At 44.4% G+C, this 27,062-nt stretch overlaps 1 protein-coding gene across 1 annotated transcript in view; it reads left to right on the top strand.

The window, feature by feature from the left end:
* LOC117010678 (chondroitin sulfate proteoglycan 4-like) overlaps window positions 1-19,700 on the top strand; it is a 39,632-nt gene extending 19,932 nt beyond the window's left edge. Inside the window, 5 exon segments of the mRNA XM_033085513.1 lie at window positions 3,725-3,856; window positions 8,906-9,078; window positions 16,584-16,767; window positions 17,267-17,883; window positions 17,885-19,700. Coding sequence (XP_032941404.1) covers window positions 3,725-3,856; window positions 8,906-9,078; window positions 16,584-16,767; window positions 17,267-17,883; window positions 17,885-19,318 — 2,540 coding nt within the window. The 3' untranslated portion in view covers window positions 19,319-19,700.
* Window positions 19,701-27,062: the final 7,362 nt, after the last annotated feature.

The following is a 27,062-nucleotide window of genomic DNA, read 5'->3' as shown; positions in this document are numbered from 1 at the left end:
GGAAGGCGGGGCAGCTCCCTCCTGCCGGCCCCGTGGCTCAGAGGAGGCAGGGGCTCTCTCCTGCTGGCCCCGCGGCCTGGGAGGAAGGTGGGGGGCTCCGTGCTGCTGGCCCCGTGGCTCGGGGGCCTCCCGTCCCCGCGTGCCGCCGCCGCAGGAGCAGGGTGGCTCCATCCCCACCTCCCACTGACGCCGCAGGTGCCAGCGGGCTCTGTGCCCCCCCTGCCACCAAGCAGCAGTGCCGAGCTGGGCCACCCAGCCCTGTCGGCAGCCCCGAGCCTGCACGGCCGAGCCAAGCCAGTAAACCCCACCCTGCCGCGATTCTGTTACTATTTGGCAACTTTGTTGCACGCGGGTCCTCGCTGCGAATGACAGAGCGGCTTATACTCAGGTGCGGTTTATTTATGGACAAAGAACGAAATGTTTACCAACACCCGGTGATGCAGCTTATACTCAGTGCAGCTTGTATTCATGAAATTACTGTACTGTGTTACCTCAGTTGAAAGATGAAAGGAGTTGCTACGGAAGGAATAAATTATTGTTTTGCAATGGAGATAGAAGAGATAACACTGCTGTCCTGCCAACCCTGAGGCAGGCTGGAATTCCAGTGCTCCCTTGAGGTGCAGCAGTCACTCCATATTTGTGCTGTGTTTTCATGAGGTTGAAGTACTCTGCCTTATGTTGTACTGTCTTGCAGAGTGCATGTATGTTGCTGAAATTGCTTTACAAGCAGAAGCTGGTGAGATGTAAGTATCCTGCTCAAATAATTTGGTCAGGAAATGAAAGGTCAAGAGCACGACAAAAGTGAGCCAAGCTATTTAAATTGTTCCAAGGGAGATCTTGACATGTAAAAAGCCCTATGATGGTAGGGCGGTGGTAAGTCTCTGTGTGAGGAAATTAATCCACTCTGTGTTCCAGAAAGGGCAAATGCACTTCTGTAGTCTTAGAGAGTGCATCTTGATTAATCGAAGTGAAAAGAAGAGAAAATTTCATTTTTTAGTGAGTGGGAGTAGAGTAAATTTGTAACATAAAGTTACCCCAGGTTGTGTGTCAATCTTGCAGCTGCTCTGACTTTGCCATCTACTCAACCTTACGGTCTCCAGTGCTTCACAAAGTACTCTGGTCACTTTGCTTCTTTGCGTTTCTTGGTCAGCGATTTTCTTCCCTCCTTCATCTTGACCTGTTACTTGAAATGTAATTGTTACTCCTGGGGCCTTTCCTTATGTTGTTGCTGTCATTCAGCTTTTTATCCCTTTTCTCCGTGTTTCCTCTGTTCCTTGTCATCAGTCTTACAATGTGTGCTGGCTTCTTTGTCTCCTCTTGGAAATATCCCCATCTACTCTTCCTACTCACTCGAGCCCTTTCCAAATGGAAGAGCAGTATCTTCTTAGCTGAGACAGCTCTTTAATCCTCTGCCTACTCCTCATGGCACTACATGTTTTTTACACCTGTACGTGGCAATGACTCTTCATCCTCAGTGTCTTTTTCACTGCCAATGAAACTACTACCATACTTTGCTTTTATACCTCTAAATTAGACCTCAGAATTTTCCCTTCAAGTTGCTCAGCCTTATGAAATACATTATTCTGCTTATTCTGTGTGGTGAGCTGCAAATCTTCCTCTTTGCTCTCATGTTTTCCCCTTGAAATTTTTATTTGTTGCCTCCATAATCCCTGATTGTTCTATCACCACTGTGTAAATGCAAAACTAGATGACACCTTTCCTTTTCTGTACCCCTCTTTCATCATAAGAATTCCTTCTCTTTTTCACTCTTACTTTACTCTGGGGTGTTCCCCTATTGCTTTTGCAGTATGGACCCTACCATTTAACCCTGACAGTATTTTTCTTAGGGCAATAATTAATTGAAATCTTGTTGGTTCTGAAGTCTTTGTGGCTTCTCAATGCAGCTTTTACAAACCCTCTTTCTGGTGTCCTTTTAATCACCTCTGATCAGATACATCTTAAAAACTTAATTGTGATAAAATGATAAATGCTCCACCCAGGCAGAACTTTGAGATGCAGTTCTGTTCTTGACTGCTTATGACAAAATGTCTGTGTCAATCGAGCAGTGGACTTACCTTAGCCAAGAAAGCAAGTGAGGCTGCGTAAGCAGGTTTGTTTGGTTTTTTTCAACTTAGTACAAATAGTAGACTCCCAGATGCTTTTTTGAATAAGCAACTGGTTCTTTTTGATCAGGAGAATACATCAGCAAATAAAAACATTTAAAATAAAAACAACAAGACCAGATCTTCCAGAGTTGTTTCAACTGCCTGGCTAATAGAAGAGCATTTTTTAGGTACATTGGTAAATATAATCTCAGAACCCACATTTGATTCTTCTGATATGTTAATTTGTAGCTAGGCAAGTATGATGATCTTTACATGAAAGTACAGGGTACTCTCTGGCTTTCAGTATTTGTATTCTTGTAGCAGTATCTTATGGCTGAATTGGGCAAAGCAATTAGGTAATTCTTTGTAACAGTTAATGTTTCACTTTTTTGTTTTGTCTTTTTACCTAATTGAACTGCATGGGGAACCTCTGCTTAAGAGCAGCATGTCAGTTCTGAGACAAGTATTTTTACAGGAATCCACTCAGACTCCTGGAGGTATTTTGCTATTGCTTGTGCCAAAGTACATACAAGTCCTAAGATTAAAGGGAAAAAACGTGCATTTATTATGAGTGCACATAACCTCTGAAATAGTTTAAGCTGTGACAACATACCTTCTTCAGCAAAGCTGAAGTGCAGCGAAGAGGCTAAGGAAACAACCCAAGAGTTTATTCAGACCTTTAAATATAAAACAAATCGAAAGAACATTCTAGTTTCTTTTCTCCCAAATTCCTTCTTTACCAATAAGTGACTGCCTAAGTACTTTGAATCCTCCTAAGATGTAAATGGAGTTGGAAATCTGGGAGTCTTTGTCTCCCCAAGTTTAACTTGATTTCAGCTCCACTGAGTCAGTGAAGAAAGAGAAGAAGGGGGCACGGTTGCTATTTCTGTCTAATAGGTGTCTGGCCTTCACTGAAAACAGCAGCTAGTAGTTTTTACTAGGAAATGGTTTGATTGCATTATTAATTTATTTATTTCTAATTAAGATACAAGGGCACTGATCAAAAGTTACTTTCAGGGTGATTTTGGCTATATTGCTAAGAAAACTTTCCTGTCTGCCTATCCAGGAGTCACTTTGGCAGTCACACTGACACCACCCAAGACTTTTGTTGTTGAGATGGAGCTCCCTTCACATCTGGTGACTCCAGTGAGCCCTGTTAGACTCTCTGTATACCCAACACTCACACAGTTAGATAAAGTTTCTGCACTGACTTGACCTCAGGTTTCCCATAGCAGAATCTCAGGTGCCTGTATCCTTAAAATAATTTAATTATTGTGGAACAACAGAGTAATGGCTCTGGCTGGGACCCCCTGATAGGGGACCCTGATCAAAAGACTTTGCAGCCTAAGCCACGAAAGTCTGGAGTCCTTGGCTCCTGCCATGTCTCTGAGTGTCAGTCCCCTCTATGCAGGTCCCCTTGCCCTTTGTTAAGCAGTTCGGGGGCTCTTGTGTCAGGCTTCTGCCACCCAGAGCTCAGCCTGCAGCTCCACTGCAGCTGCTGCTGAATGTATTCCCCAACAATGTTTCACTGTAGCTGAGAGTGAAAGGTGTCCAGTGTATGTTTGTGTTCTGTGTGACAGAGTAATACAAAAATAAATTTATGATTTTGATTTCCACAGGAGCAACGTCAGGAGGCTTCAACTTTCAGGTGACAGATGGTTTGAACTTTGCACCCCGGCAGATTTTTAGCATCACAGCTCAGACACTGGTCATTAGCCTTGAGGTGAACAAACGACTCTGAGTCTTTCCAGGTCTGTTTTTTGAGGTGATCATGATTGAAAAGACCCACTTGAAAATATTGCCTAATATAGAGTTATTTGTCGGATACTTAACTGATTAACTGCAGCTGGGAACATCTATGTGTGTCTTTTAAGAAAGGGTTAATGTTTACTCAAACAGCATACTGATTTTTGCTTTGTGATCTTTAACTTTTTGATATGTGCATGCTTGGAGTCATAGAAACTGGCAGTGAAATATTCAAGTAAAATGTGATAATAACATTGTCTGCCTAAGCTCTGGAGATTTCCTATTCATGTTTGTTTAAAATCTCTGTAGTCCATTCACGTATTTAGAGATGTCTTAGGTGGTTGCGACTGCGCCTTGTAAAAGCAATAGAGGAGTGAAACTCGTGTCTAGGAGATTCTGAATAACACATATAAGTTTTCCACATTGTTAGTTCACTGTTCTTTTGTTTAAAATGAGTTATAGACAGCAGCACAGACTCGCTGAGGAATCAGAAAGACTGAAAACTTCGATTCATATTTGTGCATTTGTAGCTAGTTGGTTCAGCAGTTGAGAATTTTTTAAATGAAATCATACCATTGAAGGAGTTGATGTGCTAAGAGGTCTCACCAGAGCCATTTACTTCTTTGCACTGGCAAGAGTAATCCCTCATAGAGTTAGGAATCTAGCATTTATTGCAGGATTAAATGAGAAATGAAGATTCGTTTTCTCTCGGCAATATCTTGCATCACACTTTTATTTGTGTTGCTTTCTTCTTTTTTATTCTCTGAATGTGATCTGTAGAATCAGAGAGATACTAAGAACTGACACGCTTCTAGAGGTTGTAATCTGTACCTTGATTTATTAATTGGATATAGAGGAGAAGCACTTTATCTTCTTAAACTTCCTGAATATAAATTGCATAAACAAAGGCTTGCACCAAAAGCCACTTAAACACAGGCAACAAAAAATGAGATTGAGCAGAATGATCTTCTAAATCAGTCAATATAAATGGGATTCATGTAAATCCACTTACAGAGCTTAGTAACCAGCACTTTTGGTATGTAAGGTTGCCTTGGGCCCTGGGATTTACTGGAATTCTATCTTGAGCCAATGATAATTGTAAGAAAAGTATGCCTAATACTTCCATTCTAATGGAAGAAGGCAAAGTCTGTAGACTGTCAATCAGTTCTTCAGTTTACAAAATACAGTAGTTCTTCCATCATTGCAAACTCTATTCATCCAGGATTGCAGTTTTTTTTCCTGAATTCTCACTGACTTTGGGTTAGCAAAATTCCTTTTAGATGTTATAAAGTGTTCTTAGCTTTTTTTACATGTTCTCTTTGTGACATTTTTAGAGACATTCTGGACCTGTATGGCTTTCAGCTGTACTTTGCCATCTTGAAATTACTATTACAACAATGATGGTGCCAAATGGTTATTATACGTAAAAACAACAGCCAGTGTCCTGTTAAATTTATAGCACGACAAAAAATGGTTAATTTTGAGCCAACTTGAGAAATCTTCTCTCTGGGGTAGTAAAAATTGAATTTATTGTGAAGAATTTACTATGTCTTCATGACTGGGTGTAAACTATTCTCTAAAGCATATTGTTCTGCAATATTAGAAAGCATGAACTGCTGTCTTCTTTTGTGTTGGGTATACCAGATCTGTTTATATAATTTATAGAAATTTTTTCTGTTTTAACAGGAGCTTTTTTTATTCAGCATACTCAGAAAATTGACTGCTAGACACATTACATTTTTCTACTGTATGCTAGATACGTGCAATGAGAGGATTTGCTTCTTTAGGAAGGCAATTGCTCAAACAAGAAACAAGCTGAGTTTCTCTGAGGAGAGTAAGCCTGACTTGTAGTTAATTGGAAGCAGAGTTGTCTAATCAGTCTGTAGATGAGATGATTTATAACTGTTTATCAGTGATAGGGAGAATGCTCATGCCAAAGCATATTCCAAATCTTAAATGTAGGCAGTTAAAATGTGTAATAAATTATTAGGCACCAATGTTATGTTGTTGCACTCAAATTCATTAGCATGGTCCTACTCATTGTCACTGTTTTTTGTTGTATGTCTTCCTCTTCTCTTTGTTTCTGTCCCCTGTGTTTGGGTGGGGGTTTTGTGACCTCTCCTTCTGTGATTAGGAACAGACAGGCAGTGTTCTCACTTCATTTTCCTTCACGCAGTCTTATGGCTGGCAAAAGACCTTCCTCTCCCTGTTGAGGTAGGTGTCAAATCAGAGAACGTGGGTGCCAGGGAAGGTTCTCATCTCTCAGGTGAGAAGTAGGGGAACGAGAAGGTTATGTTTAGGGGGAGGATGCCATTTTACAGAAGAGCGTGATAGACTTCGTTGTCTTTGTCTCTAGACTGTATTTCAGCCTGTAGTGATCAGTGAGTGAGGTCAAGTCTGTTAGGAATTGAGGGGGTTTTGTGACACATGTCCTTGCTTCCCATGGTCCTGCTCTGTGATGGCAGTGGTGTGATACTCTGGTATGGCCATGGAAAATTGGAGCAGTAACTTCAATCACTACAGTGTTACCATGTTTTAGAGTTACAGTAATTTCATGGATACAAGCTGCACGGACTATAAGCCGCATCTCTGGGTGTTGGCAAATATTTCGGTTTTTGTCCATAAATAAGCCGCACCTGAGTATAAGCCGCTCTGTTGATCGCAGTGAGGACCCATGTGCAACAAAGTTGCCAATTAGTAACAGAACCGCGGCAGGGCGGGGTTTACTGGCTCAGCTAAGGTTGTGCAGACTTGGCCCGCTCGGGGCTGCCGATGGGGCCAGGTGGCCCAACCCGGTGCTGCTGCTCGGCGGTGCTGCTCGGGGCCAGCCGCTGCTGCCATTGGGCTTGGTCACCCCAGCCCGGTGCTGTCCCGCAGTAGCAGGCAGGGACGGAGCCCCCCCCGCTCCCATGGCAGCGGTGGTGAGCGGGGACGGAGCCTGCCTGCTCCTGCTGCGGCGGCGGTGGGCGGGAACGGAGCTTCCCCGCTCCTGTGGCGGCGGCGGCGGGTGTGGACAGAGTTTCCCTACTCCTGCCACGGCGGTGGCGGCAGGCGGGGATGGAGCCTGCCTGCTCCTGCCGTGGCAGGCAGGGACAGGAGCCCCCCGCTTACCCCACGGGCCACGGGGATGGCAGCATGTAGCCCCTGCCTTCCCCCCAGGCCGCGGGGAAGGCAGCACGGGGCCCCCCCGTCTCTCCCCCGGGCTGCGGCAGAGGAGGGAAGGAGAGAGCTCTTCCTCCTCTCTCCCCGCCCCACGTGCTGCCTGCAGGGAGCCAGCCTCCACCTGCGGCGCAACAGAGTAACAATTTGTAACAATTGCAAAATACCGGCTTTTACTGGCAAGTTGCTCGACTTGGCACCTCGGTTTCTACTTCTGGGGGTGGAAATGTCAGAAAATTATTCACATATTAGCCGCTCCTGAGTATTAGCCGCATTTCCTGTTTGGGAGCAAAATTTTAGTCAAAATGATGTGGCTTGTATTTGTGAAATTACTGTACTTTCTCCTACTTTGTTAATGTAATAAGGCTTGATTTGCATAACTAGCAGGTTATTGATAAATAACTGCACTTGCGGATTTATGTTATCTAATTACCTGTTGTGCTAAGTTGTACATTCTTGACTACATCTTCTGTATGCACAAGGCCATGGTTTCTTCCCTCCCTGCGACAAAAAAAGGGAAAAAAGGGAGAGGAAGAGGAGGGAGACTTCTTGAAATACGTATTTTCTGGGAGTCTTTTTCTCAACCTGAGAGGCTCTTTCACTTTGCAAAACAGTATGGACACAGAGAGACATGAGAAGGTAAAAATGGGAGAACAGGCAGAGACAGAAGACTTGTAACTCTGTTTCAAAGTAGCTGTTATTTGAACTAGAGCACAAACACATGTCAACAGGCAGACTCCTGGTATTAATAATGGCTTTCAAAGCATCCCTATTCTTCACTGTCCTTATAATATCTTTTCTTCTGAATATTATAGCGCACATATATATATGTGTGTGTGTGTGTATATATATGATACGTGTTATTTTGTTTTATTCTTGTAGGAGATGGATTGATAATGCAGACTTCGAGTATGTCTACTACCATATAGTCTTTGAAATTATGTATTAAAACCTATATAAGCTTGTTGCACAAGGAGAAGAGAAAATCTGAAAATGGAGGCAGAAGTGGGGTTACAGGGGGAATAGGATGATGCCAATCTTGCTCCTCTAAAATTATTATTGAACATAAATTTTAGTTTGCTGATTGTGTACCTTGAAACTGCATCAAAAATAAGCCAGATATTTTTCTTCTAGGAAATTACTAGCTTTTAGGAAATTACTGCCCCAGCTGTGTCAAAAATTTTCTTTGTTTGACTAATGCCAGAAAGCTCTGTATAATCTTTAAACCAGGAGGTAGTAACCTTAATAAGGCTAGTGTGGTGCTATGTATTAAAAGGATTTTGTTACCACTCAGCCTGCATCTATCATAATAAATAATAAATTACTTCAGTTCAGGCTGTTATTTCTGTTATATAGTGTTCTTCCTAGTTTGTTTAATTCAGTACTTATGTTTTAATTGTATTCATATTGGTAAAGCGTACTTATGTTAATGGTTGATTTTATGTGTTCACTAGAAACTTTGCTGTGTTGAGGTTTCACTCAGTCAAATCATCTATGTCTTTTGTGGCAACTGGGAATAGCAAAAACATTGCAGTTTGAATTTGGTTCTAGACATGTGATGTGGAAACAGAACTTCTTATACATGCTCTATTCCATACTTCAGGTAGTTGTTGCAGAAACCAGTCTTTAGTGATTACATGCGCTGAACAGAACAGCACTTTTTGCGTTTTTAAAACAAGAGTACGTCCTACTAATGGGGTTTTTAATTGAAAAAGCTGTGGAAGGGTTGTAACCAGAAAGTAACTAGAAAAAGAGTAATCCTGCTGGTCTTATAAAATGTTATTAAAATGCTAAGTAAAATACCTGGGTGAGAGTGTGAGCTGTGGATACAAAACTTAGACTTCTGGAAAAAAAATGCTGTTGTAAATCTTCTTCCTATACTTGACATTTTTTAGGTTCCAGGAAACCTATTTCACAACATGATCTGAAAGCTGTAACCAGTGATGTGACCAATTCAGGAAACAGAACTATAACTTTTGTGATTGTAACTTCCCCAAAACTTGGAAGGCTGATCAGAGTAGATTCTGATGATATCACTCAGGAAATCTTCAGTTTTACACAATCTATGGTAAGCATTTACTTTATAACAACTAGTCAAGGGGTAAAGTTTTTCCTTCAGAGGGGATCTCAGTTGCTCATTCTTCATGTGATCCATTTATATCTGTTAAGTAACCAGGCATATGTGACTCATCAGTGCAATCACCCAGATTTGCTGTGTCATTAAATATCTGGCATCTAGTAATGAACACAAGAGGAGCCTTTGTTCCCCTCTGCTTGGATACTAGCAAGGTCTTGGCAATTCCCACTGTTTTGCTTGTAACACTATTTGTGAAGAAGAGCTGTTCTGGTGCCATTAACCGGCAGTCAGAATTTGGAAGCTTTTAGGTTTTGGCAGAAGGAGCAGCCTTTTCCTCTATGAAAAGTCCAAGTATCAGATTCATTTCAGCTGTACACTGTCCTCATGGGTGTCCCCAAGATGGCTTTTATTGACTGGATTGGCTGTGGTACCAAGTGTTTGAAGTATCTTAACTGTGATACAGGTTGTCTTACTGAATCTCTGAAACGTGGCAGCTTATGTAACTTGATGGAAAAATTCTTTTGCAAAAGGAATTACTTGTCTGGGTGCAGAATCTGAAAATAACTGTCTTCACCATACATTAAGCTATTCTCCAAAAATTGGAATGAGGGAGATAAAAACGGGTCAGTCTGCTGACTGCTCATGGGAAAATATATGTTTACAGATTTTAAATTTAGCTATTTGATTTATGATATGAAGGAATAAGAAAATCTATTGACCACAGTTTGCAACTTGGACAGTAACATCTGGAAAAAGGATTGACATTTTTATTTGTGGTCATCAGACTTTGAAACAACCTGACCAGGGACAGTTGTAGAATGGGTCTTCACCTTGATTTTATAAATCAAAGTGAATACAGAGTGGTTCTCACAAAAAACATGTTGTAATCCCATTATGTTATTGGTCTTGCTTCAAAAGTTGCCGAGTTTTGTCTTATTTTATGAAAGAGAAGAATTTTATAATGACACTGGTCTCTTCTGATACCAAAATGTGTGATTTTTATGAGTATTAGATAAAACAGGTAAACATGTTAGACAGAAAATATTTAAGCTAAGATCTTGAAGTGTCGGTCATTGTGCCTAATGATAAGGTGATTATGTGTGTTTATCGGATAGTACTATGTCAGAACATGTCACTTATACTCTATATCTTTAGTTTTTACTAATGTATAGCTAACTTTCCTTTAACTTTGTAAATTGTGTAAGGGTTTGGGCTGAAATAATGTGTATGCTTTTCTCATCTGTTGGAGATATTTCTGTTGACCATTTTAATTTCAAACGAGGAGGACTAAATGACTTCTTGCAGGTGGAATTTAAGTATCCTAACAAACTTGCTGTTTATTTTGGTAGAGAATGAGATATAAGGGAGAGAAAAGGGATCCTAAATAAACTTTCAGTCCAGGGTATTGTAATCACAGGGAGTTACAGTAATTTCACGAATACAAGCCGCACCATTTTGACTAAGATTTGGCTTCCAAACCGGAAATGCGGCTAATACTCAGGAGCGGCTAATATGTGAATAATTTTCTGACGTTTACAACCTCAGAAGTGCCAGCCAGAGTGCCGAGCCGAGCAACTGCAAAGCCAGCATTTTGCGATTGTTACAAATTGTTACTCTGTTGCACCGCGGGTGGAGGCTGGCTCCCTGCAGGCAGCACGGGGGGCGGGGAGAGAGGCGGGAGAGCTCTCTCCATCCCTCCTCTACCACAACCCGGGGGAGAGACGGGGGGGCCCCGTGCCGCCATTGCTGCGGCCCGGGGAGGCGGTGGGGGCCCCGCGCCACCATTGCTGTGGCTCAGGGAGGAGGCGGGGTGCTCCGTCCCCGCCCGCCACGGCAGGAGCAGGCAGGCTCCATCCTGGCCCGCTGCCGCCGCGGCAGGAGCAGGGAAACTCCGTCCCCGCCAGGCGCCGCCGCCACGGGAGCAGGGAAGCTCCGTCCCCACTCACCACCGCTGCTGTAGGAGCGGGTGGGGCTCCATCCCTGCCTGTCACCGCAGGGCAGCGACGGGCTGGGGTGACCGAGCCCAGTGGCAGCGGCGACCAGACCCGAGTGGCCCCGCCGAGCCGCAGCGCTGAACTGGGCCACCTGGCCCCGTCGGCAGCCCCGAGCAGGCCAAGCCTACACAGCCTTAGCTGAGCCAGTAAACCCCGCCCTGCCACGGTTCTGTTACTAAGTGGCAACTTTGTTGCACGCGGGTCCTCGCTGTGAACGACAGAGCGGCTTATACTCGGGTGCGGCTTATTTATGGACAAAAACCGAAATGTTTGCCAACACCCAGAGATGCGGCTTATACTCAGTGCAGCTTGTATTCGTGAAATTACTCTAAATATGAGTGAAGAAAACTGCATTTACGTTACAAACATTGTAAATTTTCCATGTAATGGAGTCTAAAGCATTTAGTTTCTGTATGGTAATAAGCTCGTAGAACTGATCTGAATTGAAAAAAGTTTGCTGTAGGTCTATGGGTTTTCATTGACTTACAGTAATTTCACGAATACAAGCCGCACCAATTTGACTAAGATTTTGCTCCTAAACCGGAAATGCGGCTAATACTCAGGAGCGGCTAATATGTGAATAATTTTCTGACATTTACAGCCTCATAAGTGCCAGCCAGAGTGCCGAGCCAAGCTGCTGCAAAGTCGGCATTTTGCGATTGTTACAAATTGTTACTCTGTTGCACCGTGGGTGGAGCCTGGCTGTCTGCATGCAGCACGGGGGGTGGGGAGAGAGGCGGGAGAGCTCCCTCCTTGCCTCCTCTACCACAGCCCGGGGGAGAGACGGGGGGGCCCTGCGCCGCCATTGCCGTGGCTCGGGGAGGAGGCGGGGGACCCAGACCACCATTACCGCGGCTCAGGAGGCGGCGGGGGACCCGGGCCACCCCTGCCGCAGCTCGGGGAGGCGGCTGGGGGCTCCATCGCCGCCGCGGGAGCGGGGGGCGGCTTCGTCCCTGCCTGCCACCACAGGGCAGCCCCGGGCCGTGGTGACCGAGCCCAGTGGCAGCGGCGGCTGGCCCCCAGTGGCCCCGCCGAGCGGCAGTGCCGGGCTGGGCTACCTGGGCCCTTCAGCAGCCCCTAGCGGGCCGAGCCTGCACAGCCTTAGTTGAGCCAGTAAACCCCCCGCCATGCCGCGATTCTGTTACTATTTGGCAACTTTGTTGCACGTGGGTCCTTGCTGTGAACGACAGAGCGACTTATATTCAGGTGCGGCTTATTTATGGACAAAAACCGAAATATTTGCCAACACCCAGAGATTCGGCTTGTACTCAGTGCGGCTTGTATTCGTGAATTTACTGTAATTCTGTGTTGAGGAACTTGAAATTTGACTTTGGAAAAGAAGTTACTCCTTTTGCTAGGTTGCTGAAGTCTTCCATATGCCCTGTGGCTTATTGCTTTGTTGCCGAAGAAAAAAAGTCAACAAAAAGAAACAGAAATTACTATTGCATTCTAAGACTTTTTCTTGAACAGATGTTGTTCAGCTAATATAAGAATATTATTTGCATATTAAACACTCTTGCATAACACAGGAGTTTTTCAACATAATGTTTGATTTTTGTTTTTCTCTTCAGTACTTTCTGTGATATCTTAGAAGTATTTTCATCTTGCAGCAAACCACAGCTTCTTCATTATATAAAGTTGGTGCAGAGGTAAACACAGAAATTGTCATCAATTCTGTTCTATTCTTAGCCTAGACATTAGAATAGATTTGCAGTCAAAAAACCTCAAAGCAGCCAACCAATTAAGATTGATACTAAACACCACTGAATTTAAAGGATGTATATTGTGCCTGTGTTCATTACAACGATTTGCCGTCTTCTGCTTGAAGTCCTAGAGAGGTCTTGGAAAGCAACCCTGAACTAACTTATCCTTTTGCTATTAATTTTTTTTTGTTTGTCTGATAATAACCATTAAGAATTAAATCAGTATAGAGAAAGCAGAAACCTGGAGATTGATATAAAGGATTTTATCACATCAGTCTAAATTTTTTAGAGAGAAATTTGGATGGTTTTGAGGCTGCTGAGAAAACTGACCTTGAAAGCCCAGATTGCCTAGTGATCTCAGTGGGGGCTGTTGCAGTAATTTCAGGATTCAATCTCTCTGTATTCACACCTCAGATTCTATCCTTCTAAAATGCTTCATCTGTGATAACAGCAGGGGGGGTTTGTTTTCTTTTTTTACATCTTTCAAGCATATGTGATAGAAATGTGTACTAATGAGTCTCTTCAAGGTGTTTGCAGGTTGTGATGAGTGTGTTAAAACAGTAAATGTAAAACCAGCACCATCTCAGACAGGGATCTCTCTGGCAATTGCAAACTAATGTGCAGGTTGGGTCGGTGGTTGCCTGGGAACTTGCCAAGGATTTAATAGGTGTAACTGTCATCTCTCCAGGCTGGCAAGTGAATTATCAAGCAGACCAGATGCTGAATCTACTGGATAAGATTCAATAAGTGTTCTAGTCTTCCTGTCATCAGGAATTCTATTACAGTTCCAATATATTATACTATTGATCTTAAAATTCAGGTACAGTTCTGGCTGATGAGAAAAAAATACTGAAAATACTGCCTTTTGCCTTGGATCTAAAGAGATAAATAGTTTTATTTTGTATGTGCATTTGTTTCTCTGGAGATTTACTGAAGTATCCTGCAATACTTTGAAGCTTGATTACTCACAGTAGACTGACTAGATTCCTTGAATATGGTGATCTGCAAGGTCAGTGCAGGCAGAGATAGGACAAACCAGATTCCTTCTTGTCTTTTAGGAATCCCTGTCTTGCTGTGGTGTAGAAATTTTCCACTGCATAGTTCCATCAACTTTTTGCTTATAAGTGAGATTAAATACCAGTGGTTGTTACATTTCCTTCTGGTTTTCTTAGTCTCTTACCAAGTATCTTTTGCTATTTGCAGGAAATAACCACATTAAAGTCCTTCTCCAGCCTTCAGCCTTTCATATGCTTTTTCAGGACAAGTACAGTAATTTCACAATTACAAGCTGCACTGACTATAAGCTGCATCTCCAGGTGTCGGCAACATTTCATTCTTTGTCCATACACAAGCCACACCCAATTATAAGCCGCTCTGTCGTTCGCAGCGAGGACCCGCGTGCAATGAAGTTGCCAAATAGTAACAGAATCACGGGATGGTGGGCTTTACTGGCTCGGCTTGGGCCATGCAGGCTCAGCCCGCTTGGGGCTGCCGACAGGGGCGGGTGGCAGGCGGTGCTGCCACTCGGTGGCAGGCGGGGACAGAGCCCGCTGGCACCCACGGTGGCGGTGGCAGGAGGGGAAGGAGCCCCCCCACTCCCACAGCGGTGGCAGGTGGGGAAGGAGCCTGCCTGCTCCGGCAGCAGCAGGTGGGTCGGAAGCCCCCCACTTCCCCCCTGGGCCGCGGGGATGGCAGCACAGAGCCCCCCGCCTCCCCCCCCCACCCCCCACACTGCTGACATGGAGCCTGCCTGCACCCGCCGCGCAACAAAGTAACAAATTTGTAACTATCACGCAATCCTGGGTTTTAATGGCAGGTGCTTGGCTCAGCACCTCGGCTGCATTTCCAGGGTTGGAAATTTCAGAAGATTTTTCACATATTAGCCGCTCCTGAGTGTAAGCCGCATTTTAGGGGTGGGAGCAAAATTTTAGTCAAAATGGTGCAGCTTATAATTGTGTAATTACTGTAATCCAGCCCTGCTGATGTCCTTGCAAAGAAAACTCTAGACATTGATTCTCTGATTTACTAAAAATGCTGTCCATCTGAGCTTGTGATCACCACTGCTAATATGAGATTTGTCAATATTACATATCTCTCTGCTCTTCATAGAAGGCTTTTACTAAGTATTCACTCCCAGTAACATTTCACTTACTTTCAGGGGTTTATCTGGCAACGCAGAGTCTGTCTTAAGAGAAATGCAGGACAATCTCAGTGTACATACAGGCTGGTTTGATGGGCCAGAGCCAGTGATCTAAGGTTCAACAAGGCCAAGTACCAGGTCCTACCCCTGGGGGTCACAACAACCCCAGGCAGTGCCACAAGCTGGGACAGAGTGGCTGGGAAGGACCTGGGGGTGCTGGTGCCAGCAGCTGAACATGAGCCAGGGTGTGCCCAGGTGACCAAGAAGGCCAATGGCATCCTGGCCTGCATCAGCAATAGCGTGGCCAGCAGGAGCAGGGCAGGGATTGTCCCCCTGTCCTGGGCACTGCTGAGGCCACACCTCGAGTGCTGTGTCCAGTTCTGGGCCCTCAGTGCAAGAAAGACACTGAGGAGCTGGAGTGAGTCCAGAGAAGGGCAACGGAGCTGGGGCAGGGTCAGGAGCACCAGTCCTGAGAGGAGCAGCTGAGGGAGCTGGGGGTGTTTATCCTGGAGAAAAGGAGGCTCAGGGCTGACCTTATCACTTGTCACAGCTACCTAAAAGGAGGGTATGGTCAGGTGAGTGTTGACCTCTTTGCCCAAGTAAAAAGCAGCAGGAAGAGAAGGCATGGCCTCAATTTGTGCCAGGGCAGGTTTAAATGTAATAGTAGGATGTAGGAGACTGTATGAGGTTGTAAACGGCAGGCTGGACAGTTGGGACAGCTGCAGAGATCTCTAAAGCTGGGTCTTGGAACTTGTGGTTTATTGCAAAAGGACGTGGTTGAAAGGGCCCTGCCTGGCGCTGCCAGCCGCAGCTCGGAGGAGGGCACTAAGAAACTAAAGAACAATAGAGCAAGGGGTAAGAGGGTGGCAAGAGAGGGAAGTAAGAAGTAAAAGGTAAGAGCTAAGAGGAAGAGCAGGAGCTAAGAGTGAGAAGTTCCTGTTACAATACAATATATCTTCTTCTGTGTTGAATATATTCTAATTTCCACTAACCAATCTAATACAAGATACAAATCCTGTAGCATTTACATACAGCCTATAAAGAATCATTACGTTATCACACTGTGTTACACTTTAAAACCTGCTCTTTGGACCCCTTCTGCCAAGCTAACAGGGTCTTCTCTGACCTTTGGACTTGCTCTCCAGCAGAAGGCATTGTTCTATCAAGGGATTACTTTCAGCTGGCCATCCTATTGTCTTCTAGTTATTTAGTAACTACGGTTTGGTATCTCAAAGATGGCTTTCATTTCAATCTCACTTATGGTTTCCGTATTCTCAGAGTCTTTTGCTAGGCAATCATATTTAAAAGGTTTTCCTGATTCATCTTTCCCAACAGTAGGACACCTTTCTTTATGAGAAACATTGAACCAGACTGCCCAGAAAAATGGTTGAGTCACCAAGATGGATATTTTAAAAGAGGTGTAGATGTCGCACTTGGGACATGGTTTAGTGATGGACTTGGTAGCTCTGGGTTAACAGCTGGGTTTGATCTTACAGGTCTTTTGCAACCTGAACAATTCTATGATTCTGTATACACTGTGCATGGACTAAGGTGCAAAAATCTCTCTGAATAATGTTTTCAATGTATTTTTTCTGTCCTTAACACTCTGTTTCTAATCATCTTGCTCTTACATGTATGTCTTCTCTTTACCTGCAACAGGTTGATGAAGGTGTGGTCATGTATGAACGCTTACATGCTGACTCAACTGACTGGAGTGCAGAAGATTTCTTTACATTTACTGTTTCCTCTCCACCATCAGTTCTGGATATCCAGATGTTCCATGTTGTCATTTCATATGAAATTGACAGGCATGATCAGAATAGTCATCTTGTAGCCAGTACAGGTTAAAATGCTTCGCTTTTTCAGCTCAAAATTGTTTTGGATTTGTCAGAGGTCCATTGAAGAATGGAGAAAAAACAAAAATTTCTTTCTCTTTGGTAAGCAGTGATCAGAATACTTCTGAGACAGACAGTGCTGTAGGGTAGTAGCTTGGAAAGCTGTGTTCGCTGCACCCTTAGAAATGAGATAGCTACAGATGTTTGATACTTCCTACGCTGTAGAAGATCCTTTGTTTTCTATAATGGTTGGTGAAAAACGCTATCAGAAGCTTTGAGATACTGGTATTTCTTTAATCTTAATGTGTGTATCAATCAAAAATCTTGTCTCATATCTGATTGTATTTTAAATGTAGTGGTAATATAGTTTTAGCCATGACATGTGGAAATCAAGTATACCAAAAAAAGAGAAAATTTTTTGAGCATCACCAGTCTTTGATGTGATATTCTGCAATAGTGCAACTATAAAATGTTCGGTTTCTAAGATTCTCTTTTTGTTTCTGCCAGGTGCCATAGTCCAGGAAGGAGGTAGAGTATTAATTAACAAAACAAATTTAGATGCTTCAAACCTATTGATTAAGCTACCTGATGTACAGCGCTCCATGTATGAAGTCTGGTATCAGGTTCTGTCTTTACCCCAACATGGCATGATTGTTGTTGGAGAACGAAACATTACCAAAGAAATGCCTAACTTCTCCGAATATGTACTGGATAAATTTGGAATTGTGTACATACATGATAATTCCGAATCTCTAAATGACAATTTCACTTTTGCTGTTTGGTTAAACCTAAAGAGCAAGCCTGCTACAAAACCCCATAGTGAAGTTTTAGAGGTGATGTTTAATATCACTATTTTCCCAGTGAATGACCAGTCTCCAGAACTGAAGACTAAAAGACTACACTTGGAAGTCCTGCAGGGAGATGTGTCAATGCTGGGAGCAGAGAATCTGAAAGTTGAAGACTTAGATAATGACCCAGCTGAGCTGAAATACACCATTGTTAGCAACCCCAATAATGGTTACTTAGCGATGAAAAGCAATCTCAGTGTCTCTATAGAAGATTTCACACAAGCTGATGTTGACAGTGGTAAAGTCTGGTTTGTACAGGATGGAAGTTCATCTTCTGGGGGTGTTTTATTTCAGTGTGACTGATGGTAAACATCGCCCTTTATACAAACTGTTCAGTCTTGAAGTTGTACCAATTGCTCTTGTCCTAGTCAACCTTACCAATGTTGTGCTACCACACGGCCAGACATCTGTCACTATTACTGATGTTCAACTTTCAGCTGTCACAAATGGAAAAAGCACTAATATTATGTATGAAATAACTCAGCCACTCAAATATGGGCACCTCATCATTGGAAATGAGCAGGTTACTAAATTTGAGCAGGCAGATTTGTGCTTGGGAAGGCTCTCTTATCACTTTACAAATCTCACTGCTTCCGGTGAAGTACTGGAGTTTATGCTTTTTACTGCAGAAAGCAATCTGACAGGACAAATGCTGGACATCACAGTGAAGCCTTTAGTACAAATTGTATCTGACCTGCAGATTTCAAATCAAGCAGCTTATGAATTTGGAAGCAGTGACCTGGATGCTTCTGAGCTAGCCAATTTGACAAACAGTAATCCTAGATTTGAAGTGATAGTGCCCCCCTCTCATGGAAAGATAGTAAAGAAAAGGATTGTGGATGATAAGGTGTTTGAAGATATTCAGACATTCACCCAGGCTGACATTGATAGTGGTGTTTTGCTTCTAGACATAGACACAAATATGATGGGCACAGATCTGTTGAATGACTCATTTACATTTATACTCAGGGCAGATGCTGTGCAGCCTGCTGTTGGCCATTTTCAGTATTCCATTGTGCCCCACAGTCCTCCACTTTTGCAGGGTTTTACAACAGAAGTACCTTTTGTAACCAGCACAATCACTTTCAAGGCTCAGTCTACCTCAAAGGATGAGGCACCAGCCTCCTCACAGAATGAAGAGCCTGCAATAGCACGACAGAAGACTGAACCAACTATGTGGCCAGGGCAGAATCACTGGGGAAACCTGCATGAAGAAGGTCCGTTGCTAAATCAGGCAGTGGGAACAAGTGTATCTGAGGAGTTGAAAATTACAAACCAGGTTAATGGCAGGAGTTCCAGAGAGCAGGCAGGTGAAAGCAGCTCTTGGTATGTCATTATCTCTGTGGTCCTGGTGTCTGTGCTACTCGTTGTTGCTGTTACTTCTGTGTGCATTTTGTTCATGTGTCAGAAGAAAGAGAAGACAAAACCCTTAGTCAAAAGTCAAATAGATACAACACTCAGTAGAGCAGATCGATGTCTGGAGCGGAGCTTGACTGTGCCCACTGTCACAGTGACTCCTGTCCTGAAGGGGACTGGGAGAAGTACAGCCTCAACATTTGTGGCAGTAAAACATGAGCAGCTGCTTCCTACAGTGGTTTCTCCAACTACAGAAAGGTATCTGAAAAACAGCTTTTTAAATCTTGATCCTGAAATGATCCAATATTGTCGAAAAACAAACCCAACTTTGAAGCACAGTCAGTACTGGGTATAGTCACAGCAATTTTGGTCATGCTACATATTTGTCAACAATAATTCGTTCTTTATTACATTCATTTTTTATAGGTCAAATGATAGATGAAATGTGTGTTAGATGAAATGTATGTTAGATGAAATATAAATACCTGTGAGGTAATAATAAGAATCCTACTGATTACAGTGGACATAGTAGAAGATTTGCAGTTGGTATGTCAGCAAAATTTCATTTAATTCAGTGGGGAATTTGGCCTCATGGATTTTGAGTGCAACCTGTGTATGCAGTATTTTTTATTTCCCATGACAGGTAAAATACAATGTTCTGTCATGGATTACAGTAATTTCACGAATACAAGTTGCACAGACTATAAGCCGCATCTCTGGGTGTTGGCAAACATTTCGTTCTTTGTCCACAAATAAGCTGTACCTGAATATAAGCCACTCTGTCGTTCGCAGTGAGGACCCGCGTGCAACAAAGTTGCCAAATAGTAACAGAACCGCGGCAAGGCGGGGTTTACCGGCTCACCTCGGGCTGTGAGGGCTCGGCCCACTCGGGGCTGCCGACGGGGCCAGGTAGCCCAGCTCGGCACTTCCGCTCGGCGGGGCCGCTTGGGGCCAGCCACCGCCGGGCTCGCTTGCCCTGGCCTGGCGCTGCCCCACAGTGGCAGTGGGGCACGGAACCCACTGGCACCTGCAGCGGTGATGGAAGGCGGGGAAGGAGCCCCCCTGCTCCTGCGGCTGCAGGAGGGGACAGGAGCCTGCTTTCACCCATGGTGGCGGCGGCAGGAGGGGACGGGAGCACCCCCCCGCTCCCGCGGCGGCAGGCAGGGACGGGAGCCCTCTACCTCCCCCTGAGCCACAGGGCTGGCAGGAGAGAGCCCCCCACCTTCCCCCGAGCTGTGGGGATGGCAGCACGGAGCCCCTGCCTCCCCCAAGCTGCAGGAGAGGAAGGAAGGAGGGGGCTCCCCTGTCTCCCTCCCCCTCCTGCGCTGCCAGCGGGCATCCCGGCTCCACCCGCTGCGCAACAGAGTAACCAATGTGTAACAATCGCGTAAACCTGGGTTTTACTGACCGGTGCTTGGCTCAGCACCTGGAGTTGCACTCCTGGGGTTGGAAATGTCAGAAAATTATTCACATATTAGCCGCTCCTGAGTATTAGCCGCATTTCTGGTGTGGGAGCAAAATTTTAGTCAAAATGGTGTGGCTTGTATTCGTGAAATTATTGTATATATTTTTAATAGAATTGTTGGTTTGTATTTTTTTACAACTAACTTTGCTATAAAAATCTTTTATTCCTTCTGAATCACTACTTCTCTTTGAAGAACTTCAAATTGTTTCAATAAGTAATTTTTCCATGGTGCTAATTTCAATAATGTAATTTTGACCTGAAAACAGTTCAGAGGCCAATATGAAAGAATATTTTGACAGGTTGCTGAACTGGATGCCCAGAATTCGATTCAGCAACAACAATACAGCTGTGAATAAGGATTCTGGTGGAATGCTGTGAGATGTTATTTGTTCTTTTGGTTTCTTTATTCCTGATTTGATACTGAACTCTAACCTTTGGTGTCTGAAAATTGGTAAAATATATTGGACAAGGCCAGAGTCTTTATCTGAGAGCCACTCGGTTGTTAAAAATGGAGCACAAACTCTCTCACAAAAACCAACACCCCTTTATTGAAAGTAGCAATAGAGGACGGAGGACCTGGGACAAGCTGCTCTGCCCCTCCCAAAAAAATTACAATGTGTTGAACCCCTGACATGCTGGGTGCTCCTCTGGCAACAACCCAACACTTCCTTTTATGATCTGGCCCTGGTCTTGCATTGGTGGGATTTGGATCCTCGTGGGGATTGGTCCATCTTCAGGGCTTTCATTGGCTCTCAGTGGGGTTCAATCCTGTCAAATCATTCTCTCAGGGTGTCGAATGATTGCACAACTCCCCCCACCAATCATAGCCACGCTGATGTCACTGCACTGACTTCACCCCCAAGGTGTCACCACTCCCCTCTGAAATCCACACCACATCCTGGGCCCCTTTAAACTTTTAACAAACATTAATAAATTTATTATAATTCAATCAACTCCCCTCAAAAAGAACAATCTTTCTCCCCAGAACTACAACATTGTAACAGTCAACTTCGAAATTGGACAAACTTCAACCCACAACATATAGTAACTAAATGTTACTTATAGCAGTATCATTGACCTCTACTCCACGTGGCAAAAACTTGAGTGTCTGTCGGTCAGCCTGTCTGCTTAATTACCTTTAGACTTAAATTATGTCTGGATGGGCATAACATTTTCTGCCCCTGAGAAAGGGGTACATTCAGTGTTCAGTGAAGCAAAACACAGCTTTCTCTGGAGCCTGTGTACTCAAGCAGATGGCAGTAGAATCAAGTCCTGAGCTGAATACTGTCATGTGTCCTGAAGGTGCTGATAGAAGCAATCCTGCAATGTAGTATGTATTCTCTTCTGAAGTTTCACAGTATGCCCTTCATCTTTCAGAACACTGAACAAATATGCCTTATATACTACTACCAAGCACTACGTTCTCCAGCTTTGCTCTGATAAATGTGCAATAATTTCTGTGCAAAGGGAATGTTGCACTATTTTTGGAAATTGAAGCTCAGTAGTTATGTACAGTCTCCAGTTAAGGCCCAATTTTATTTCCACTGAGAACAAATAATAAAATTCCTGTTGACTACAAAGAATGAACTGACTTCAAAGAAGTGGTGCTGTGATCATACCCTGTCTCTTATTAACAGTGAACTTCTCATCTGTTTTTCACCTTTAAATTGCTACAGCTTCCATCCAGCCTCTTTGTAAAGACACTGTCTCAGCAGTCTCAGCACTGCACCCACTCAGTAAATACTGGAATACCATTTTTATTTAGGCCTAATTTTATTTGCCATTTTCACTTTTATAGAATGCATATACTGACCTCAAGATTGTTGGTGCTATTCATTTCATACTGCTTTGTTTTGGATGATTTTTTAAAGTTGTTGATGATTAAGTGTGTTTCTGTCATTTATAGATTACAGTTTTGGGAAATTTTCACCCACAAGGAGGACCAGATGTAAACTGTGCTTACTACTGTGTTCTGGGTGCTGAACACAGGAGCAGTGGGGGTAGTCCTCATGTTTACCACTTCTGCCATGGGCAGACATGATTGTGCTGCATTTTTTAGAGCCCACTTCTAGAAGAGCAGTCCATGTCAGAGGAAAATATGCAAGCCACGTCTTCAGCTCGTCAAGTTATCAGAGCACTAAAGATATGAACCCTTCATGCACTGAAACTAAAATGTATTAGAAACTTGTCACAAAGTTTTTGCATTTCTCAGTACAGTATTTTCCCTGATGCCAGTGTGTGAGTTCAAGTATGTGGTCAGCATAAAGGGCTCTGGGCATTCAGGTGTCTCGGGTGGATCACTGGAGGTCTGTGTGGTGGACCTATATGCTTTCCCAGAGGAAAAATTGTGACTTACTCTCAGCCAGAGAGGTGGTATTGCCAGCCACCATTGGGACACCCCTGCACCCTTTATGGAGTGTGGCTGTATGTTTCTGAAATTGTTTTGTTTGACAGTAGATGTTTAAGTACGTCAGCCATTATGGGATTGTATCCTGTGCATTTTGCTCAATTTTTAAAGCATTAAGGGTTGTTTTGTTGTTGTTGTTGTTGCTGCTGCTGTTGTTTTTTAGTTTTGTTTTTGTTTTTATAATTAAAATCAGCCTTTAAACCTAATTAATCAGGGAAGTGTGCCAACATTCAGTTTTCTTCCTCAGTTTTTACTGCTGTGAGAAAACTGCTAAAGTGCCTGCCATATTATGGAATGTTTTTATGAAAACTTTATATTAATGTACGTTTATTGTTAATCAGTGATTACTTGATTTAATCCAAAATGCAGAGGCAATATTGTAACTGATAACTACATATGAATTTAGCTTTAAAATCCTACCCTGAATCCCTAGTAAAAAAATCCCAAAATTAAGAACTCCGATTATGTTAAACTTTCCCTGTGGACATTGTGGAGTAGTCTTTGGCAGAGGATGGTTTATCTTGTTTATAAATAGATATTTAATATAGATAAGTCTGCTCAGACTTAGCTAGTCCAGGTTTGAGATGGTAAAAACTAGCTAGGCTGAGTCTCATACTGGGTTTTCTAAATTGCAATCCATCTAGAAAATGCAAAAAAACCCACACCATATTTTGTGCTTATGGATTCTTTTGAGATTCTAGGGACACACATATTTTATAGTCAGAATCTGGCTTGAATATTTTGGTTGTTTCCCTTGTCCTTGAAGTTGTGTGTTTTATTTAGTGAAGATGGGGTTTCTGAAGGATTCCCCTTTTTACCAAATGGAGTTTTAAACTGCAACATGAAAGTGCCTTGAAAACATATATTAAATCAATAAACTTTTTATTTATAATCCATGCACTTAATGTTTTTGTGCTTTCTTTAAAGACCTGTGAAGTCCAGAGACGCAAGAGAATCCCACTGTCAGTAACAGCGTTCTTCTGAGTTTTCTAATGTTGTATTTTTTATATTGCTCATGTACTGGGGTGGCTGCTGTGCTGTGCTTGGAGCAAGTCATGTGTGTGTCTGGAAAAGGAGAGACATCTCATTGTGGACATAATCTGACCATGGACTTTCAGGAATGTTACATCAAAATAAATGCAATTGATTTGAACGTGCAGAAACAGGACTGCAGTGGGTTTATTTCAGAAAGATTTTCTACTCTTTAACTGCACCTGATTTTAAAATACAGTAAATTCACGAATACAAGCCGCACTGAGTATAAACCGCATCTCTGGGTTGGCAAATATTTCGTTTTTTGTCCATAAATAAGCCGCACCCGAGTATAAGCCGCTCTGTCGTTCGCGGCGAGGACCCGCGTGCAACAAAGTTGCCAAATAGTAACAGAACGGCGGCAGGGCGGGGTTTACTGGCTCGGCTCGGGCTGTGCAGGCTCGGCCCGCTAGGGGCTGCTGACGGGGCCAGGTAGCCCAGCCCAGCGCTGCCGCTCGGCGGGGCCACTGGGGGCCAGCCGTGGCTGCCACTGGGCTCGGTCACCACGGCCTGGCGCTGCCCTGTGGTGGCAGGCAGGGACGGAGCCCCCCGCCTCCTCCCCGAGCCGCGGCAATGGCGGCCCGGGTCCCCCGCCGCCTCCCAGAGCCACGGCAGTGGCAGCCCGGGTCCCCCGCCGCCTCCCAGAGCCGCGGCAGGGGCGGCCCGGGTCCCCCCTCTCCTCCCCGAACCGTGGCAGGGGCGGCGCAGGTCCCCCGCTGCCTCCCAGAGCCGCGGCGATGGCAGCGCGGGGCCCCCCCGTCTCTCCCCCGGGCTGTGGTAGAGGAGGCAAGGAGGGAGCTCTCCCGCCTCTCTCCCCGCCCCCCGTGCTGCCTGCAGGCAGCCAGGCTCCACCCGCGGTGCAACAGAGTAGCAATTTGTAACAATCGCAAAATGCCGACTTTACAGCAGCTTGGTTCGGCATTCTGGCTGGCACTTATGAGGTTGTAAATGTCAGAAAATTATTCACATATTAGCCGCTCCTGATTATTAGCTGCATTTCCGGTTTAGGAGCAAAATCTTAGTCAAATTGATGCGGCTTGTATTCGTGAAATTACTGTATTAAGTTCTTAAATAGATTAATGTTAACACATGAGTGCTGTTTCTTCTTTGATTTTCGTCTTGATCAAAAGTACCCCCTTACTCCAGCCTCACACTAAATGAATTGTTCAACCTGTTCTTTTTTTTTTTTTCTCTCAATCAGAACTTAGCTGCTTTGTAGTTGTTCCTGTAAACTGAGGTAAGGAACTTCCTCCTGAGACATCAGAAATGCTGGTGGCCCTGGGGAGCAGCTTCCCATACACCACAAATCAGTTCCCTGTGCACAGAAATCTGTCAACAGTAGTAAGCTGTGTCCCCCTCCTAGACCTCAGAAAATACTGGTTTGTAAAGAAGAGAAAATCGGACAGAAATGGTGATAAACCCTTCACATTTTCCTTTTATTAAAATATGGGTGAGGGCCAGCTACAACTTTGCTGCAGTAGCCTTTGCTACCTTCTACAATTCCAAATTCAGCAGAGAGTCTACTTACGTGGCATCCAATCTGCTTTGCACCACTTTTTTCAAGTCAGTTCAGTTCTTGTGATGATATGTTGAAGTACATTCTGTGAATATTTTTAAACAGGCTGAAAATAATTGTCCTGGCATATTCAATGGAAACTGCATTAATTTATCTTCACTCATTTCAAGCTAAATAATTCCTGCCAGAGCTTGCATATCCCAAATGCAGTCCCAGAACAAAATGTTCTTTCATTGCAACTGGTGAAATCTATATTTTCACATCTGTTTGTAGGGAGATTCTGTGTGGTGAAATGCTTGCTTTACGTGATCATTTCCTCATTTTCAGTCTTGCTGCTTGGTTATTTCTGTGGGAATGCTTTATACATACTGGTAAGCAGTGCTAGACATGAGGTTACTTGCAGACTGAGATTTTAGCTGCAAAACATTTGCATGGCTTCACAGTGAGAGGGACATTAGTTTACATAAACTTGTTGGGGAAAACAAAGGAGGAGCAAATTGAGCATTGGGATGGGAGTGTCAGAACTCGTTGCAAGAACACAGGCAATAGATCAGAATAAGATTATGCAATGTAAACCATGTGACTGATCACAGCTCCAGCTCATACACTTTATCTTGCATAGGTACAAGATGTGGTGCATGAAAGCACATTGGTGAAGAAATTCTCGAGAGTCTAAAAAATGAGTACAGTAATTTCACAATTATAAGCCGCACCATTTTGACTAAAATTTTGCTCCCACCCTGGAAATGCGGCTTACACTCAGGAGGGGCTGATATGTGAAAAATTTTCTGAAATTTCCAATCCCAGAAGTGCAGCCAGGTGCCGAGCCGAGCACCTGCAGTAAAACCTGGGATTGCGCGATAGTTACAAATTGGTTACTCTGTTGCATGGAGGGTGGAGGCGGGCTCTGTGCCAGCAGCGCGGGTGGGGGAGGCGGGGAGCTCCGTGCTGCCATCCCCGCAGCTCGGGGGGAAGGCAGGGGCTCCCTCCTGCCGGCCCTGCGGCCCGGGGGGAGGCGGGGAGCTCCGTGCTACCATCCCCGCTACCTGGGGGGAATGTGGGGGGCTCCTGTCCCCGCCTGCCGCCATTGCCGCAGGTGTGGGGGGGCTCCTTCCCCTCCTACTGCTGCTGCCGCATGAGCAGGTAGGCTCTGTCCCTGCCTGCCACCGCAGCACAGCGCCGGGCTGGGGCGAGCGAGCCCGGCGGCAGCGGCGGCCGGCCCCAAGCAGCCCCGCCGAGCAGCAGCCCCGAGCTGGGCCACCTGGCCCCGTCGGCAACCCCGAGTGGACCAAGCCCGCATGGCCCAAGCCGAGCCAGTAAATCCCGCCGTCCCACGATTCTGTTACTATTTGGCAACTTTCTTGCACGCGGGTCCTTGCTGCTAACAACAGAACGGCTTATTATTGGGTGCGGCTTATTTATGGACAAAGAACGAAATGTTGCCGACACCCGGAGATGCGGCTTCTAGTCAGTGCGGCTTGTAATCGTGAAATTACTGTAATCAAGAGCTTGCATTTCATGTATGAGTATAAACATTCGAGTACATATCAATGAAATTGAATCTCTAAGGGAGAGGCATGTAGGAAGTTGTTTTGAGATATGCAAAGCCTCTGGGAAGCCTCTTTGCTGGCAGTGAGTGCTGAGGAAGGGGTTGGTTAGAGAGACAGTGGGGAGATAGG

The sequence above is a fragment of the Catharus ustulatus genome, chromosome Z (assembly GCF_009819885.2).
Source record: "Catharus ustulatus isolate bCatUst1 chromosome Z, bCatUst1.pri.v2, whole genome shotgun sequence".
Classification (NCBI taxonomy): Eukaryota; Metazoa; Chordata; class Aves; order Passeriformes; family Turdidae; genus Catharus; species Catharus ustulatus.
Note: the sequence above shows the minus strand (reverse complement) of the source record. Positions and strands in the feature narration are given on the sequence as shown.